The sequence below is a fragment of the Artemia sp. Qi Xiang Cuo genome, chromosome 7, assembly GCF_049724085.1.
Source record: "Artemia sp. Qi Xiang Cuo chromosome 7, ASM4972408v1, whole genome shotgun sequence".
Taxonomy (NCBI): Eukaryota; Metazoa; Arthropoda; class Branchiopoda; order Anostraca; family Artemiidae; genus Artemia; species Artemia sp. Qi Xiang Cuo.
In genome coordinates this window covers 36,671,089-36,686,337 of record NC_142800.1, presented here as the reverse complement: position 1 = coordinate 36,686,337, position 15,249 = coordinate 36,671,089, and the positions used below count along the sequence as shown (strand labels likewise).

The 15,249-nt window shown below is 34.5% G+C and overlaps 2 protein-coding genes across 2 annotated transcripts in view; both read left to right on the top strand.

Moving 5' to 3' along the window:
- Positions 1-15,249, top strand: part of LOC148950223 (uncharacterized) — a 101,444-nt gene that overhangs the window by 18,558 nt on the left and 67,637 nt on the right. The window contains exon 5 of the mRNA XM_089092249.1: positions 7,468-7,613. Coding sequence (XP_088948375.1) covers positions 7,468-7,613 — 146 coding nt within the window. The remainder of the gene's footprint in view (positions 1-7,467; positions 7,614-15,249) is intronic.
- LOC148950224 (histone-lysine N-methyltransferase SMYD3-like) overlaps positions 8,889-15,249 on the top strand; it is a 39,089-nt gene continuing 32,728 nt past the window's right edge. The window contains exon 1 of the mRNA XM_089091319.1: positions 8,889-8,947. Coding sequence (XP_088947445.1) covers positions 8,889-8,947 — 59 coding nt within the window. The remainder of the gene's footprint in view (positions 8,948-15,249) is intronic.

The window sequence follows — 15,249 nt, the reverse complement described above, 5'->3', positions numbered from 1 at the left end:
TAACCGAAAGTCTAAAAAACGGAATTTTGATACCAATGGATACGTCAAAAGAATCAGATTTTAATTGTGATTTCAAACATATAAGTTTCGTCAAGTTTAATCATACCCATCAAAAGTTACGCGCCTGAGAAAATTTGGCTTATTTTCGAAAAAAAGGGAGAAGACCCCCTAAAAGCTATAGAACCTTAATGAAAATCACACCATCATATTCAGCGTATCAGAGAACCCTACTGTAGAGTTTCAAGCTCCTATCTACAAAAATGTGGAATTTTCCATTTTTTGCCAGAAGAAAGATCACGGATGCGTATTTTTTTTTTTTCTTTACCCCAGGGGTAATCGTATTGACCCAGTGGTCATAGAATATCGTAGGTGGGCTCAATGGAACGGAAATTAAAATTTATAGTTCCCTTTTTAAGTGACAAAAAAAATGGAGGGCAACTATGCCCACTCCCACGCTCATTTTTTTCCCAAAGTCATTCAATTAAAATTTTGAGATAGCCATTTTGTTCAGCATAGTCAAAAATCTAATAAATATGTCTTTTAGGATGACTTAATCCCCCACAGTTCCCAGGGGAAGGGCTGCAAGTTATGAACTTTGCCCATTGCTTACATATTGTATTGGTTATTGGGAAATATACAGACATTTTCAGGAAGGATTTTTTTCTGGTGGGGGGGGGCTGGAGGAGAAGGTTAATTGGGAGAATATTTCCGTAGAGGATGATTCTTTGGGGTAAGGGACATTTCTATGAAGGGGGTGCCGGATTTCCAAGCATTATTTATAAAACGATCAGAAATTAAATTTTAAAAAAAACAAGTTTTTTCAACTGAAAGTAAGAAGCAACATTAGAACTTAATCGAACAGAAATTATTACGTATATGAGGGGGGTCTCCCCCAAGTCAATACCTCGCTCTTTACGCTACAGTGTTTTTTTGTGTTTTCAAAAGAGCTATCCATTCTAATTAAACGGCCTTTGTGATTCAGGGGTTTGTGAATTAAACAAAATTTTGAATTTTGACGTAAAGAGCGTGGTATTGACTAAGGGGAAAACCCCCTCATATACGTAATAACATATACGTAATAAAAAAACAATAAAAAAAAAACAAGCGATACGGCTGAATAGTAACCGAAACTTTTAAAAACGGAATTTTGATGTCAATAAATATATCAAAAGAATGGGCTTATAATGCTGATTCTAAATATATAAATTTTATTAAGTTTAGTATTACTCATCAAAGGGTACGAGCCTGAGAAAATTTACCTGATTTTTTTAAAGAGGGGGGAAACATCCCCTACAAGTGAAAGAATTTTAATGAAAATCACACCGTCAGATTCAGCGTATCAGAAAAACCTATTAGATTGGTTTCAAGCTCATATCTGAAAAAATCTGCAACTTTTGTATTTTTTGCCAGAAGAAAAATATACGACTATAGAAGTTGGTTACGTAAGTTAATTTGTAAATTACGTCAGAACCAAATTTAGAGACAGCCATTTACAAAAAGAAAAGTAAAATTTTTATGCAAATTTTGTTTACTTATTCAATGACGGTGAGCCAAAATAAAAGCTGCATTAACAAAAAACGTTCAGAAATTAGATAAAAAAAAACAAGTTTTTTAAACTGAAAGTAAAGAGTGATATTAAAACTTAAAACGAACAGAAGTTATTTCGTATATGAAAGGGGCTGTCCCCTCCTCAACGCCTCACTCTTTACGCTAAAGTTTTTTATTGTTTAACAAAAATAGAGGTGTGAGAAAGTTAAACTTTAGCGTAAAGAGCGAGGCGTTGAGGAGCAGGCAGTCCCTTTCATATACGGAATAATTTCTGTTCGTTTTAAGTTTTAATGTCACCCCTTACTTTCAATTTAAAAACTTGTTTTTTTATTTAATACGACAAAAGTACCAACTCATTTTCTGACGATGGGCTGAATGAATTTGCAAAAAAGTATTTTTGCAATTCTGAGAAAACACTTATAAAAGTGTTTTCACTTCTAAGAAATAAGAACACTTATAAGTGTTTGAAAACATTAATTTTTATTGTTGCTATTAGATTCTAATATTTTGATTTATTTAATTTATTTTATTTAATTTATTAATGATATTTAATTCTAAGCAAACACTTGTTTAAGTCACTCATAGCTGAGATGGCTGAACTCATATGGCTGAAAGATGTTCTTCAAAAAACTCTAACTTTTGCAATGAGCATTCTAATGAAATCGTATATCGTATTAGCTTTTTGATATAATCTTATTTTAATGTCAATACTATAACTCTCACATCGTGGGATATGGTTTGTTTACTCTTTCAATATTGCCAAGACCGAGACACATGAAACTGTCTAAAGATATACGCCTTTAGAGAAATTTATAGGCACGTTATGTTAAATCGTTTCAAATAGAGTCTTTTTATTGGGTGTTAACCAAACAAAATACTAAGAGATATTTTAAAATAACAGAAAAATTACATAGTTAAATATATTCGATTGCATGAACAAGTAAGGATGCCTGTAATAGGTCTTAAACTTAGCACCCGTACCTATGAACTATGAATATAATCGTTGTCTTCCCTTCTTTCACTTCATGGTTGCATCACTAGCTGCAACCTATGGACCAAAACTCTATGTAACCAAAAATTAAAACACATTTTCAGTGAAATTGTCATGAGGAGAAATTCCTGATTGACACTAACTTGGAAACAGCACCTTGTATTTTCCGATTTGCAAGTTGAGTATAGCTCGTATATTGAAAGATAACAAAGAATATTTCCTTCGTTATGTCTGTGCGATCAAAGTAGGTGTCAGTCTAATTCTTTGCACGTTACTCAATCCTAGATAGGGTCCGTGATAATATGCATCTGACCCCGTGGATACTTTCGTATTAACCCTGCAGGAATCTTGTCTATAAAAACCAACCAGTACATATTCCTGAGGAAGTTTAAATGAGATCAGAAGTGAAACTTACGTTTAACATTACGTTTATAATTACGTTGATCTTCTTCTGTTATTGCCTAACTTGGATAAAAATTATTTGATAGGTTAATTGTCTTCTAAAAAAAACGAATAAAAATTTCGAAAATTTTTTTATGCAAGTAAAAAGCAAAATTGAAACATAAAACGAGCAAATATTATTCCTTCGCAGTCTACGCATCCTATATCTTTAAAATTAGGTCAAGTAAACTGAAACATAATATCTAACTCTATTTTAACTGTATTAAAGCTAGTATTTTACCGATATCATAAAAATCCCCCACAAAAAACAGGATTTTCTTCTAGGAGCAGAAAAGTCCTTGAGCCGCCGGCAGAAAATAAAAGGTTAGTAAAAAGGCTTTCCATAAATTTTCAATTATAAAAGAGAAATTATAACGATAATATTCAGTATTCAAATTAAATGCTAAAAAAAAACAAAAAAAAATATTACACTCTACTAAAACCATTAATGGTTTTCTGTTTTCCTGAAAGAGTTAGTTTACACAATTCTAGAAATATAGGAGATTACCATGAATCAGTTTATTTGAGCTACCATAGTTTTATAGAAATTTGTTGAATAGACTATGTAACATTAATTTACTTTGTTTTAAGCTTCAATTTTGCTCTTTCCATCACAAGACGTTTTTTATTGTGTATAGGCCTACATAGACAATTGACTAATAATTTAAGTCTTCGTCAAGTATTTAACTTTTTAATTGTTGATAAAAAGATCGAGATCATTGCTCCCACAGATCTCTCTACAACATCATGAGCATGAAGTAGTCAAATCGATTGTGCTCCATAGTTTATCTAATTTTGTTGTTGACAATTTCAGCTTAATAAATTCATATGTACCTTCGGCCAATGCTACCTGATTAAGTTTAACAGAAGTTTGATGTTCTATAAACTAACGACAACCCGTATCTTTTTGATACAGTTTGGATCAAAATTTGGAGAGAACAATTTGGCAAACTTGGTAGCGTTCAATCCTGTAAATCTCTACAAAAACCTTCCTTTTCAGATTGCATCGCTTGAACTGGTATTCCTGTTCTAGCTAACTTTGCACAGAAAGAATGAGCCTGTAAAGGGTTGAGATTTAATAAGCACTCATATATAGGTGCCCTACCTCTTATGTTTCTTTACATGCAAGCATCAGCTCATTGTCTAAGATTGCCAGGACTGCATGACTGCATTCTACTCCATGATGCAAAGTGTACAAAGGGTTAGGAATAATATTTTTATAGTTCGCTAATCTTCTTTTCTCCGACGAAGATTCTAGGAAGACATCGGCTATTCTCAAGCTCTAACCGTTTCTGGAAAATCTAAGTCTGATATGTTATTTTCAGCAGCTTCATCTTCTTCCACAATTACCGGATTAGTAGTGGTGATAGATCCTTTAACTGCACTAACAAGCTTATTATCATTGCTCGTAGACTCTTAGATTATAGTCACTTTTGTGCTCATGACGTAATACGGGTCTCCGAAATCCAGCGCTATAGCTTGTAGTTGGAGAATCAGAGAGTTCTTACGTGAGATTAATGTCGTCATAAACTTCAATTACGAGACAAAGTTGGAACGAAAAAAGCCACGGAGAATTTTGTTGTCTTTGGACTTAGTGTTGGTATCAAGAGTGACGGAATTCACTTTTTCCAAAGGTAGTACAACAATTTTTGGAAGAACGTATGGAAGAGCTTTGATCAACTCTGATTTGACAGACCCTCTGGTTTCTGACATACCCTTAAGGTAAAACATCGGCTCTAACCGTCATTCAACCGTCTTCAACGTTTTCTCCAATCTTGCGAAACAAACCGAAGTGCTTGGTCCTCCGGCAAAGATATTGATTTGCTATAAAACCCCATACATGATTCACGCTAAGGCGTTTGATTCAAAACAGTTCTATGTGAGAGCCTTAATTCTGTGGTCTAGCCAGTAAGGTATTGAATAATTTTATTAGCATCTTGGAAATATGAGCCTGTGTCTCCTCAAAGCACTCACTCGTGTTGCTTGCAAAGTCAAAATGTTGACATGTCAACTTATGATACAAACTTCTGTAATGCTCTTGGATTTTTTTTTTCTGCAAAGATAACTCATGTTTAGATTCTTTTGCGGTGAGTAAATTGTCTCTAGAAGCTCCGTTGCCATCAACGTATCGCATAACAAAATATAATTGCTCTATATGGCTGACAGCGAGTTTTTGGTCTACCAAGGTGACCTGTCACCTTTATTATCTTTTTATTCTGTGCTTTTGAACAATTCTGTTCCTAAAACTGTAGCTATCTCCTTTGTGGCTAAAATCTGAAATATAACTGGTAACATTAACCTTGTTCTGCTTTTTCATCCAATGCCCAATTTCAATGTTGTCTCTAGAAAATTTATGTCAAGGTCAACGCACGTTTTTCAGTCAAAATTCTTGATTCTTTGCCTCTAAGAAAGCGTAATTTCTGTTTGGGATTCTGTGTCTGGAATCCGCATTTAATGAGATGCTGGTTTTGGACTACAATGTTCCAAGTTTGATAGGTTGTAGTTTTTGGGAGTTTGCAAGATTTTATTTTCTGAGCCCAGAATCATGCCTGACTCTTAATATTCCATCTGACTGTAACCTTTTAAGGTCATATTATATTCCATCGTTTAGCTCCTCAGCAGTTAATCAGACTTAAGTCCAAGTGTCAGTTTATATACTTTCTTGAAACCTTCAATAGCCCAAGAAAGAAGAGCGAAAAAATTTCTCAGTCCCACTGTTTCTCTGTTATCTGTTTTGGAACAGCAAATTTAAACCAATGCTTTTTCTTTCTTGCCTCAAAAAGACGAAAATGGAACATCCACTAGATTCGTTGTCAAAGACCCGCCAACTTCAATTCTTTCGGTTATATACTGAGATCCAGTATTTGTTGTGGATGGGGCCAGGGTGAAGTTTCTCACAAGACTACGACACTGAAAGATTTCTTCGAAATGTTGCTTGTTGGTAACGACAAGTAATTTATTTACCGGCTGTTTTTCAATCCGTTCGAAAGCAACATTTCATTATTTACGGCAAATAAAAAATTAATAAGCTCTTTTAAGCTTCAAGCAGTGTTGTAAGTGATTGAATTTTTTGGTCACATTGTTCTGTAAGAGCAAGCGGCAGCCCCCCTCATAGACGATATCATTTCTGTTTGTTTGACTTTTAATGTCACAATTACTTTCATATGACGAAATGGATTTTGTTTGGAAAAGAAAATGGAACAAAATTGATTCTCTCCATAAACGAAGTCAATAAACATTTTCTGTTCTAACAGTAGTGTGCTTTTTGGAACCTGATCTCAATTAATTAAAAGAGCCAAACAAAATTTCCGACAATCCAGGGCTCAGGTTAAGGCGAAAACAGTTTGAGCCAAATGCACTACCTTTTAGATGGAAAGAAGCATTTACAGATAAAAAATCGGTTTCGAATGAAAAAATACACTCTCAGACCTATTAGGGAGGTAGTTCACCCCTCCCCATCCACCTCAGTGATGCTCCTGCATTGCTTGTACAGAGTTTAATCTTGTATTTTTAAGTACGCTATTAGACAATTCTTTAATTGAAGTGCATAACTTGGGTAGAAATTTCCAAGCTGCTTTGTTGAATTTTTGCCCATAAATGAGCATACATCGGTAATACATTGTAAGAATTACCGATAAATCAAGTCTTTCATGGATTTGGGGTGGGGTGTAAATATAGCTTTAAAATCTTTTCATTAAGTGTTCTTATTGTTGAAGTTTTTTCATGGAGGTTAGGAAATAAGAACTCATGCAATAGGAAACTGAAGAGCTTGCATCGAAGATGCACAGAATACTTTTGATTTTGTCAGGAATCATAGTAACGGTGTAAATTTATGAAAGTCATGTTGTTATTGGAAGTTTAATAGCCAAATTGGATCCAAGCCTTGAGGAAAACCCTCGGAAAAAAATAGTTGAAAATTCACCTGTCAGCTAGTGTTTTTATTAGCCTGGCACTTTGAAGTACATGATGAAAACAACTAAGTGATATGACACAAATTACTATTCTTTATGAATAGAAAATGGTGAGAATATAGTCATAATGTCTATGAGTAGAGAATAGAGCAGCGGTTTTAGCTGATTCGTTATGTTTTCATCCCATTTCTTAAAGCTCAAACTCACATTAAAGAAAACGTTAGAAAATAAAAGGGTTTCTTCGAAATAAGTTTTCATGCAAGTTTTCCATCTCCTAGGTTAAGCAAAGTTTTTACGCCTGCCGGGTATGTTTTATTGATAACAAGGCTACTGGTAATATCAAACCAATATAAAGATTGGTTAGACTTTATGATTCGCAGTCCCGGCAGAAAAATCATTCGTTTTTACAAAACCAGGCTTTGAATAGATTGGGATGGAGAAGGAGCGTGCGTAGCTGTGTTGGCCTCAGGCAGCTCGGTACTGCGGTGAGTTGTCAGTAGTGGTAGTAGTAGAAATTTGTTAACTTTTTTAGTTATGAAAGATAGGTCCAAATTCATTAATTCGTTTTATTTTTAGTTCCTATAGGAGCTGCACCATTAGCTGCTGCTGCACCTTTAGCTTCTACACCTTTAGTTGGTCGACGGAAGCGTGAACTCAATAGTACAAATCCCTGGCACAACCAGAACTTGCTGACTGACGACAATTATTTCTCGGTTAAAAAGGTAAATTCACAAACTAGAATTTTCAACTGTAACATGTTAGAGGTAATTATTCGTTAGAAAAAAAGGAAACAAAAAAAGAAGAAAAGAACTGTTTTCCTACTGTAGCAATTGAGATCAACAAGTTCTTGAACAATGTCTTGGTCTTATTCACCTATCCAGTCACCTAAGACACAGCAGTATAACCCAACAGTCAACCAAATCGATATGTCCAAATCCATGCAAAGTTACCATTAATAAATGTAAGCTATCATAGAACTACAAGAAAAGTAACTTAAATCTAATGAAATATTCCCAAGTGGTTACCTCACACCAGGGCTCCTCAGAGGAATACCACCTACCTAAATGGGCTTCAGTGCAATAAATTCCTTACACGGCAAGGTGGAGCGCCTACCATAAGCTGTTTTATGGTATCCCTGTACTAGGTTTAACTTGTGAAACACAAAGTCCAAGTCCGCCAAGTCAATGAAACTTAGAAACAAATCTAGAACAGCTCAACAGTTTACAGAGTGGAGGTGGGTTGTAAAACAAAGTGCTTTATCGGATTCTGGAAGTAACCATAAATTTAAAGCCCTTCAAGCTAGTCCATAAATCCTATATACAAACACCCCAAAAGAAAAAAGGAGGACAAATTACATTAAAATATCCTGCAATATTTCTTGATAATTTTTTTATATTTGTCTAGAAGTTCATTATACTGAAAACTAACTTTATTAAATTGCTAAGGCAATTTTATTAGCAGAAAAACGTCTTAAGATCAATTTATGGCACAGTGTTTGGCATTTTCTTTTAAAACCCGTATAATTACTGCAAATTCTTGCATACCTAAATATGTGGGAATAAAAACTGAATAAATGATATTTGAATGTATATTACTTTCAAGGAATGGGAATTTTTTTTTTTATTTGAAAAACAATATTTTGCATTACTTGAACTGTTTCTTTTTACCATATCTTCATATTCTAGTTGAATTAATTAGCATTAAACCTTATAAGAGTACTGAATAAAACGAATTCCAGTAAATCATACATGACATTCAGATATAACAATATCTGAACATCATATTCATATAACATCATATTCAGATAGTAACTAATAGTACTACTAAAGAAATTTGTCAATTGGTTTTTTTTATTATAAGTATATATTTTCAAAAAGACCATATTAGACAAAAGGAAAGATTTTTTAATGACAGTTTTCAATGTTTCGAATACTAAATTAAGTGACAGGTCTGCATACAGTATAGTAAAATCAAATGAATCCACTCTTTTAGCTGAAATGATAGCCAAACTGTCTATCGCTTGTAATGAATTATTAACATTTCAGTATGGATTAAAGTTAGAAATTTTTTTATATCCAGAGCAATATGCATTAATACAAAATTCCACATTTTTGCAGATAGGAGCTTGAAACCTCTATAGTAGGGTTCTCTGATACGCTGAATTTAATGGTGTGATTTTCATTAGATATCTATGACGTTTAGGGGATGTTTTTCCCTTTTTTCAAAAATAAGGCAAATTTTCTCAGGCACTTAACGTTTGATGGGTAAGACTAAACTTGATTAAACTTATTTATTTGAAATCAGCATAAAAAAAAATTATTCTTCTGATGTATCTATTGGTATCCAAATTCCGTTTTTTAGATTTTCGGTTACTATTGAGCCGGGTCGCTCCTTACTTACAGTTCGTTACCACGAACTGTTTGATATGAAACAAGCAATGGCTAATATACAGAATGAATTTGTAATTGCACCAGTTGATAAAGCTAGTAATAATTTTGCCATAATTTGTCAGAAACTCTATTGTGATTTTATATAAAAAAGAGTTACTTACAACAGATACATACGAAAAGGCTCATCTAGAGGATAATAGTTTAATTGAAAATATGGAAGAAATAATTTCCAAAAACTTCAATATTCAAATTGATGATAACGATAAAAAGTTTTTTTCTTATCTTGGATTGCAAAATTTCATAAAAATCGACCTAAACCACGTTTTATTGCAAAGGCAGCTAGGTGTAAGACCAGAATTGCGGCCACTGACTTATCTTTAATTTTAGGGGAAATTATAAATAAATTTAAAGCATATTGCTCTGGATTTAAAAATTTTTCTAACTTTAATCCTTACTGGAATGTTAATAATTCATTACAAGTGATAGACACTTTGGCTATCATTTCAGCTAAAAGAGTGGATTCATTTGAAAGAGTGGAGATTCTGTAAAATTGTATTATGACTAACATTTTATAAATATTAAGTTAATCAAAATTTACATTTAAAAATATTGCTTTGAGATTTTTTATTCATAAAATTATATTATTTAGGGAAAATTATAATGTCAAAATTGTTATAACTTGTCCTTTCAGCACTTACTTTTATCATTGAAAACTAAATATTCGAATAATTTTTGAAAAGCAGGCGTGCCTTGAAAGATGGTAACTCTGATTTCAGGTGACAGCTTAACGCAATCTAAATCTATTTAGTGATAATAAGGTATCAAACAGTTCGTGGCAACGAACTGATGAAGGAGCGACCCGGCTCAATAGTAACCGAAACTTTAAAAAAGGGATTTTCAATACCAATAAATACATCAAAAGAATCAGATTCTAATGCTGATTTCAAATGTATGTTTCATCAAGTTTAGTCTTACCCATCAAAAAATATGCGCCTGAGAAAATTTGCCTTATTTTCGAAAAATGGGGAAACACCCCCTAAAAGTCACCATTAGATTCAGCGTATCAGGGAACCCTACTATAGAAGTTTCAAGCTCATATCTGCAGAAATGTGGAATTTTGTATTTTTTTTTGCCAGAAGAAAGATCACGGATGCGTGTTTATTTGTTGTATTTTGTTTTTGTTTTTTCCCAGGGGTGATCGTATCGAAACAGTGGATCTAGATTATCACGGAAGGGCTCATTCGAACGGAAATTAAAAGTTCTAGTGCCCTTTTTAAGTGACAAAAAATGGAGGGCAACTAGGCCCCCTCACACGCTCATTTTTTCCCAAATTCATCCGACCAAAATTTTGAGATAGCGATTTTGTTCAGCATGGTTGAAAAATACAATAACTATGTCTTTGAGGATAACTTAATCCCCCCACAGTCCCCGGGGGAAGGACTGCAAGTTATGAACTTTGCACAACGTTTACATATAGTACTGGTTATTATGAAGTATACAGAAGTTTTCAGGGGGATTTTTTTTTGGTAGTTGGGGGGGTCGGGTGCTACGTGGGAGGATCTTTAAATGTAGGAAGTTTTCATGGGGAAAGGGAAACTGCTATGAAGGGGGCGCCGGATTTTCCAGTATTACTTAAAAAAAGATCAGAAATTAAATAATAAAAAAAACGATTTTTTTCAACTGGAAGTAAGGAGCAACATCAAAATTTAAAACGAACAGAAATTAAAATGTATATGATTGGGCTCACCCCCTACTCATTACTTCGCTCTTTACGCTAAAGTTTTTTTTGTAGTTTCATCAGAGCTATTTATTCTAATTAACGGCCTTTGTTGTTAAGGGGTCATTCTTAAAGAAATGAAAAACAATTTGAATATAGCGTAAAGAGCAAGGTATTGACTAGGGGGCGAACCCCCTAATATACGTAATAGAAATATACGAATATAGAAGTTTGTTACGTTAGTTAATTTGTAAGTTACGTCAGAACCAAATTTCGAGAAAGTCATTTAGCCAAAAAAAAAGTAAAATTGATATGCAAATTTTGTTTTGATTATTTATGTACGGTGAGCCAAAATAAAAGCTGCATTAACTCAAAAACGTTCAGAAATTAAATAAAAAAAAACGATTTGTTTTAACTGAAAGTAAGTAGCGACATTAATACTTAAAATGAACAGAAATTATTCCGTATATGAGAGGAGCCGCCCCCTCTTCAACCCCTTGCTCTTTACGCTAAAGTTTGGCTCTGTCTCACAACTTTGTTTTTTAAAACAATAAAAAGCTTTATCGTAAAGAGCGAGGTGTTGAAGAGGGGGCAGGCCCTTTCATATACGGAATTATTTCTGTTCGTTTTAAGTATTAATGTCGCTCCTTACTTTCAGTTAAAAAAACTTGTTTTTTTTAATTAATTAGCATTATAAGATATTGAATTTTCCTTAAGTTTATTTGAATTAGTGTTATATATTTTATTTTGTGCACTAGTCCTAATCAAATCATCTAATTTTGAAAACATCTTTAATAATTTTGTCTTTGTTGCACCACTTACCAACAAATAAGTTTAAAATCATTATTTGACCCATTATGATTACTTGCTGGCTTTAAGTGGTGGGAAAGACAGAATTTAACCCCTGTTTTCTAGCAGAAAAATTTGTCTAGCAGGAATCTCAGCCACGGGCCACACTAGAAAAACTGTCTTCCGTGCACATTCACTAATAGCTCCTATGTAGTATGGGAGGCTCTTCAGACAAGCCCTTCATTATTTTCCGTTTCGGTTCTTTTTTGTCTATATTAAGGTGAATTAAGAATAAACTGCCTCTTAATGGCCAGATATGAGTAGGGACCTACCAGGAGGTCCGAGGGGGGCACCATATATGAGCATAGAATACTGACAGAAGTTTACAACATTGCCGGATAATAAAGGTACTATTTGGTACTTTAAAGCACCTTTTTCAAGGTCGATTTATTTGTTGTTTCTATGTGTAATGATTCCGGGCCGAAGTTTGCACAAGCGCACTAAATTCTAACGGGACAATGTATTGATCCACTAAGGGGGACAGATTTCTGGGAAATTAATTGCATAATCGAGGGGAATTATTGATCCACGAAAGGGGAATTAAGAAACAATATGGCTTTTTTGATCTTCAGGTCTGAGGGATAAATGGTCTTTAGTGACAGAGATAAATTAATATTCTATTTTTAAATATGGCTTCTCTGGTCATTAGGCTTAGTGATAAATTCTCGAATTAATATTCTATCAAGACCTTAAAAGTGTAACTAGGAACACCTATGAGATGAAGAGATTAACGTGGGAAACGGTTTCTTGGGAATTTCAAATGTGACAGCGCAGGGATGCCGAATCAAAGGAACACTCAGAAATTACTTTTGGGGGATTATTTGGGCGAAACAATTTAAGGCATTTTAGAAGATGATTTGGGCGAAACAATGTGGTCGTTATAATACATTTCCGTTATAATACAAGTTCCATTTGAACAATGTTGTTAGGTCCGCTACCCCAACCCCAAAGGGCCCCATCTCCCCGGGCCCCCAAAGGGCCCCCTTCCCCCCCTCCCCGGGGCTCCCCGAGCCTCCCAAAGGGGCCCCTACCCCCGGGGCCCAGAAAGGCCCCCGGGCCCCCCAACCCATTTTTTAATATTTTTTTTGCGCACTTGAGACACAGAAGGGCCCCCACATTTCAAAAGGCTTTATTATATCTTCTCAGAACAAGTTCTTTTCTTAATGTCCATCTTAAATCCCATTTACAAGTTGAAGTACTCATCCTTTTCACCCACAACTTTTCTTAACAGCTTTTTGAATAGCTCAACACCAATCAATACTTTCCAAACGCAATTCAGAACAAGTTCTTTTCTTAATGTCCCTCCTAAACCCGTTTTACAATCTGAAGTACTCATCCTTTTCACCCACAAATTTACTTTACAGCTTTTTGAATGCCCCAACACCAAGCAATACTTTTCAAAAGGCATTTCAAATTCAAGTTCTTGTCTTAATGTCCCTCCTAAATCCATTTTACAAGTTGAAGTATCCCATCCTTTTCACCCACAACTTTACTTTACAGCTTTTTGAATTCCCCAACACCAATCAATACTTTTCAAAAGTCATTTCATAACAAGTTCTTTTCTTAATGTCCCTCTTAAATCCCATTTACAAGTTGAAGTACCCATCCTTTTCACCCACAACTTTACTTTACAGATTTTTGAATGCCCCAACACCAAGCAATACATTTCAAAAGGATTTTCAGAACAAGTTCTTTTCTTAATTTCCTTCCTAAACCCATTTTACAAGTTGAAGTATCCATTCTTTTCACCCACAACTTTACTTTACAGCTTTTTGAATGCCCCAACACCAAGCAATACTTCTCAAAAGGAATTTCAGACCAAGTTCTTTTCTTAATATCCCTCCTAAACCCAACTTACAAGTTGAAGTACCCATCCTTTTCACCCACAAATTTACTTTACAGTTTTTTGAAGACCCCAAAACCAAGCAATACTTTTCAAAAGGCATTTCAGAACAAGTTCTTTTCTAAATGTCCCTCCTAAACCCATTTTACAAGTTGAAGTATCCCATCCTTTTCACCCACAACTTTACTTTACAGCTTTTTGAACGCCCCGACACCAAGCAATACTTTTCAAAGGCATTTCAAAGCAAGTTCTTTTCTTAATGTCCCTCCTAAACCCATTTTACAAGTTGAAGTACCTATGCTTTTCACCCACAACTTTACTTTACAGCTTTTTGAATGCCTCAACACCAAGAAATGCTTTTCAAAAGGCATTTCAGAACAAGTTCTTTTTTTAATGTCCCTCCTAATCCCCTTTTACAAGTTGAAGTACCCATCCTTTTCATCCACAACTTTACTTTACAGCTTTTTGAATGCCCCAACACCAAGCAATACTTTTCAAAAGGCATTTCAGAAAAAGTTCTTTTCTTAATTTCCCTCCTAAACCAATCTTACAAGTTGAAGTACCCATCCTTTTCACCCACTACTTTACTTTAGAGCTTTTTGAATGCCCCAACACCAAGCAATACTTTTCAAAAGGCATTTCAGGACAAGTTCTTTTCTTAATGTCCCTCCTAAACCCATTTTACTAGTTGAAGTACCCATCCTTTTCACCCACAACTTTACTTTACAGCTTTTTGAATGCCCCAACACCAGGCAATACTTTTCAAAAGGCATTTCAGAGAAAGTTTTTTTTCTTAATGTCTCTCCTAAACCCATTTTACTAGTTGAAGTACCCATCCTTTTCACCCACAACTTTACTTTACAGCTTTTTGTATGCCCAAACACCAAGCAACTTTACTTTAAAGCTTTTTGAATGCCCCAACACAAAGCAATACTTTTCAAAAGGCATTACAGAACAATTTCTTTTCTTAATGTCCCTGCTAAACCCATTTTACAAGTTGAAGTACCCATCCTTTTCACCACAACTTTACTATAAAACTTTTTGCAGACCCCAACACCATGCATTACTTTTCAAAAGGCATTTTAGAACAAGTTCTTTTATTAATGTCCATCCTAAACCCATTTTACAAGTTGAAGTACCCATCCTTTTCACCCACAACTTTACTTTACAGCTTTTTGAATGCCCCAACACCAAGCAATACTTTTAAAAAGGCATTTCAGAACAAGTTCTTTTCTTAATGTCCCTCCTAAACCCATTTTACAAGTTGAAGTACCCATCCTTTTCACCCACAACTTTACTTTCCCTCTTTTTGAATGCCCCAACACCAAGCAATACTTTTCAAAAGGCATTTCAGAACAAGTTCTTTTCTTAATGTCCCTCCTAAACCCATTTTACAAGTTGAAGTGCCCATCCGTTTCAACGACAACTTTACTTTACAGCCTTTTGAATGCCCCAACACCTAGCAATACTTTTCAAAAGGCATTTCAGGACAAGTTCTTTTCTTAATGTCCCTCCTAAACCCATTTTAAAAGTTGAAGTACCCATCCTTTTCACCACAA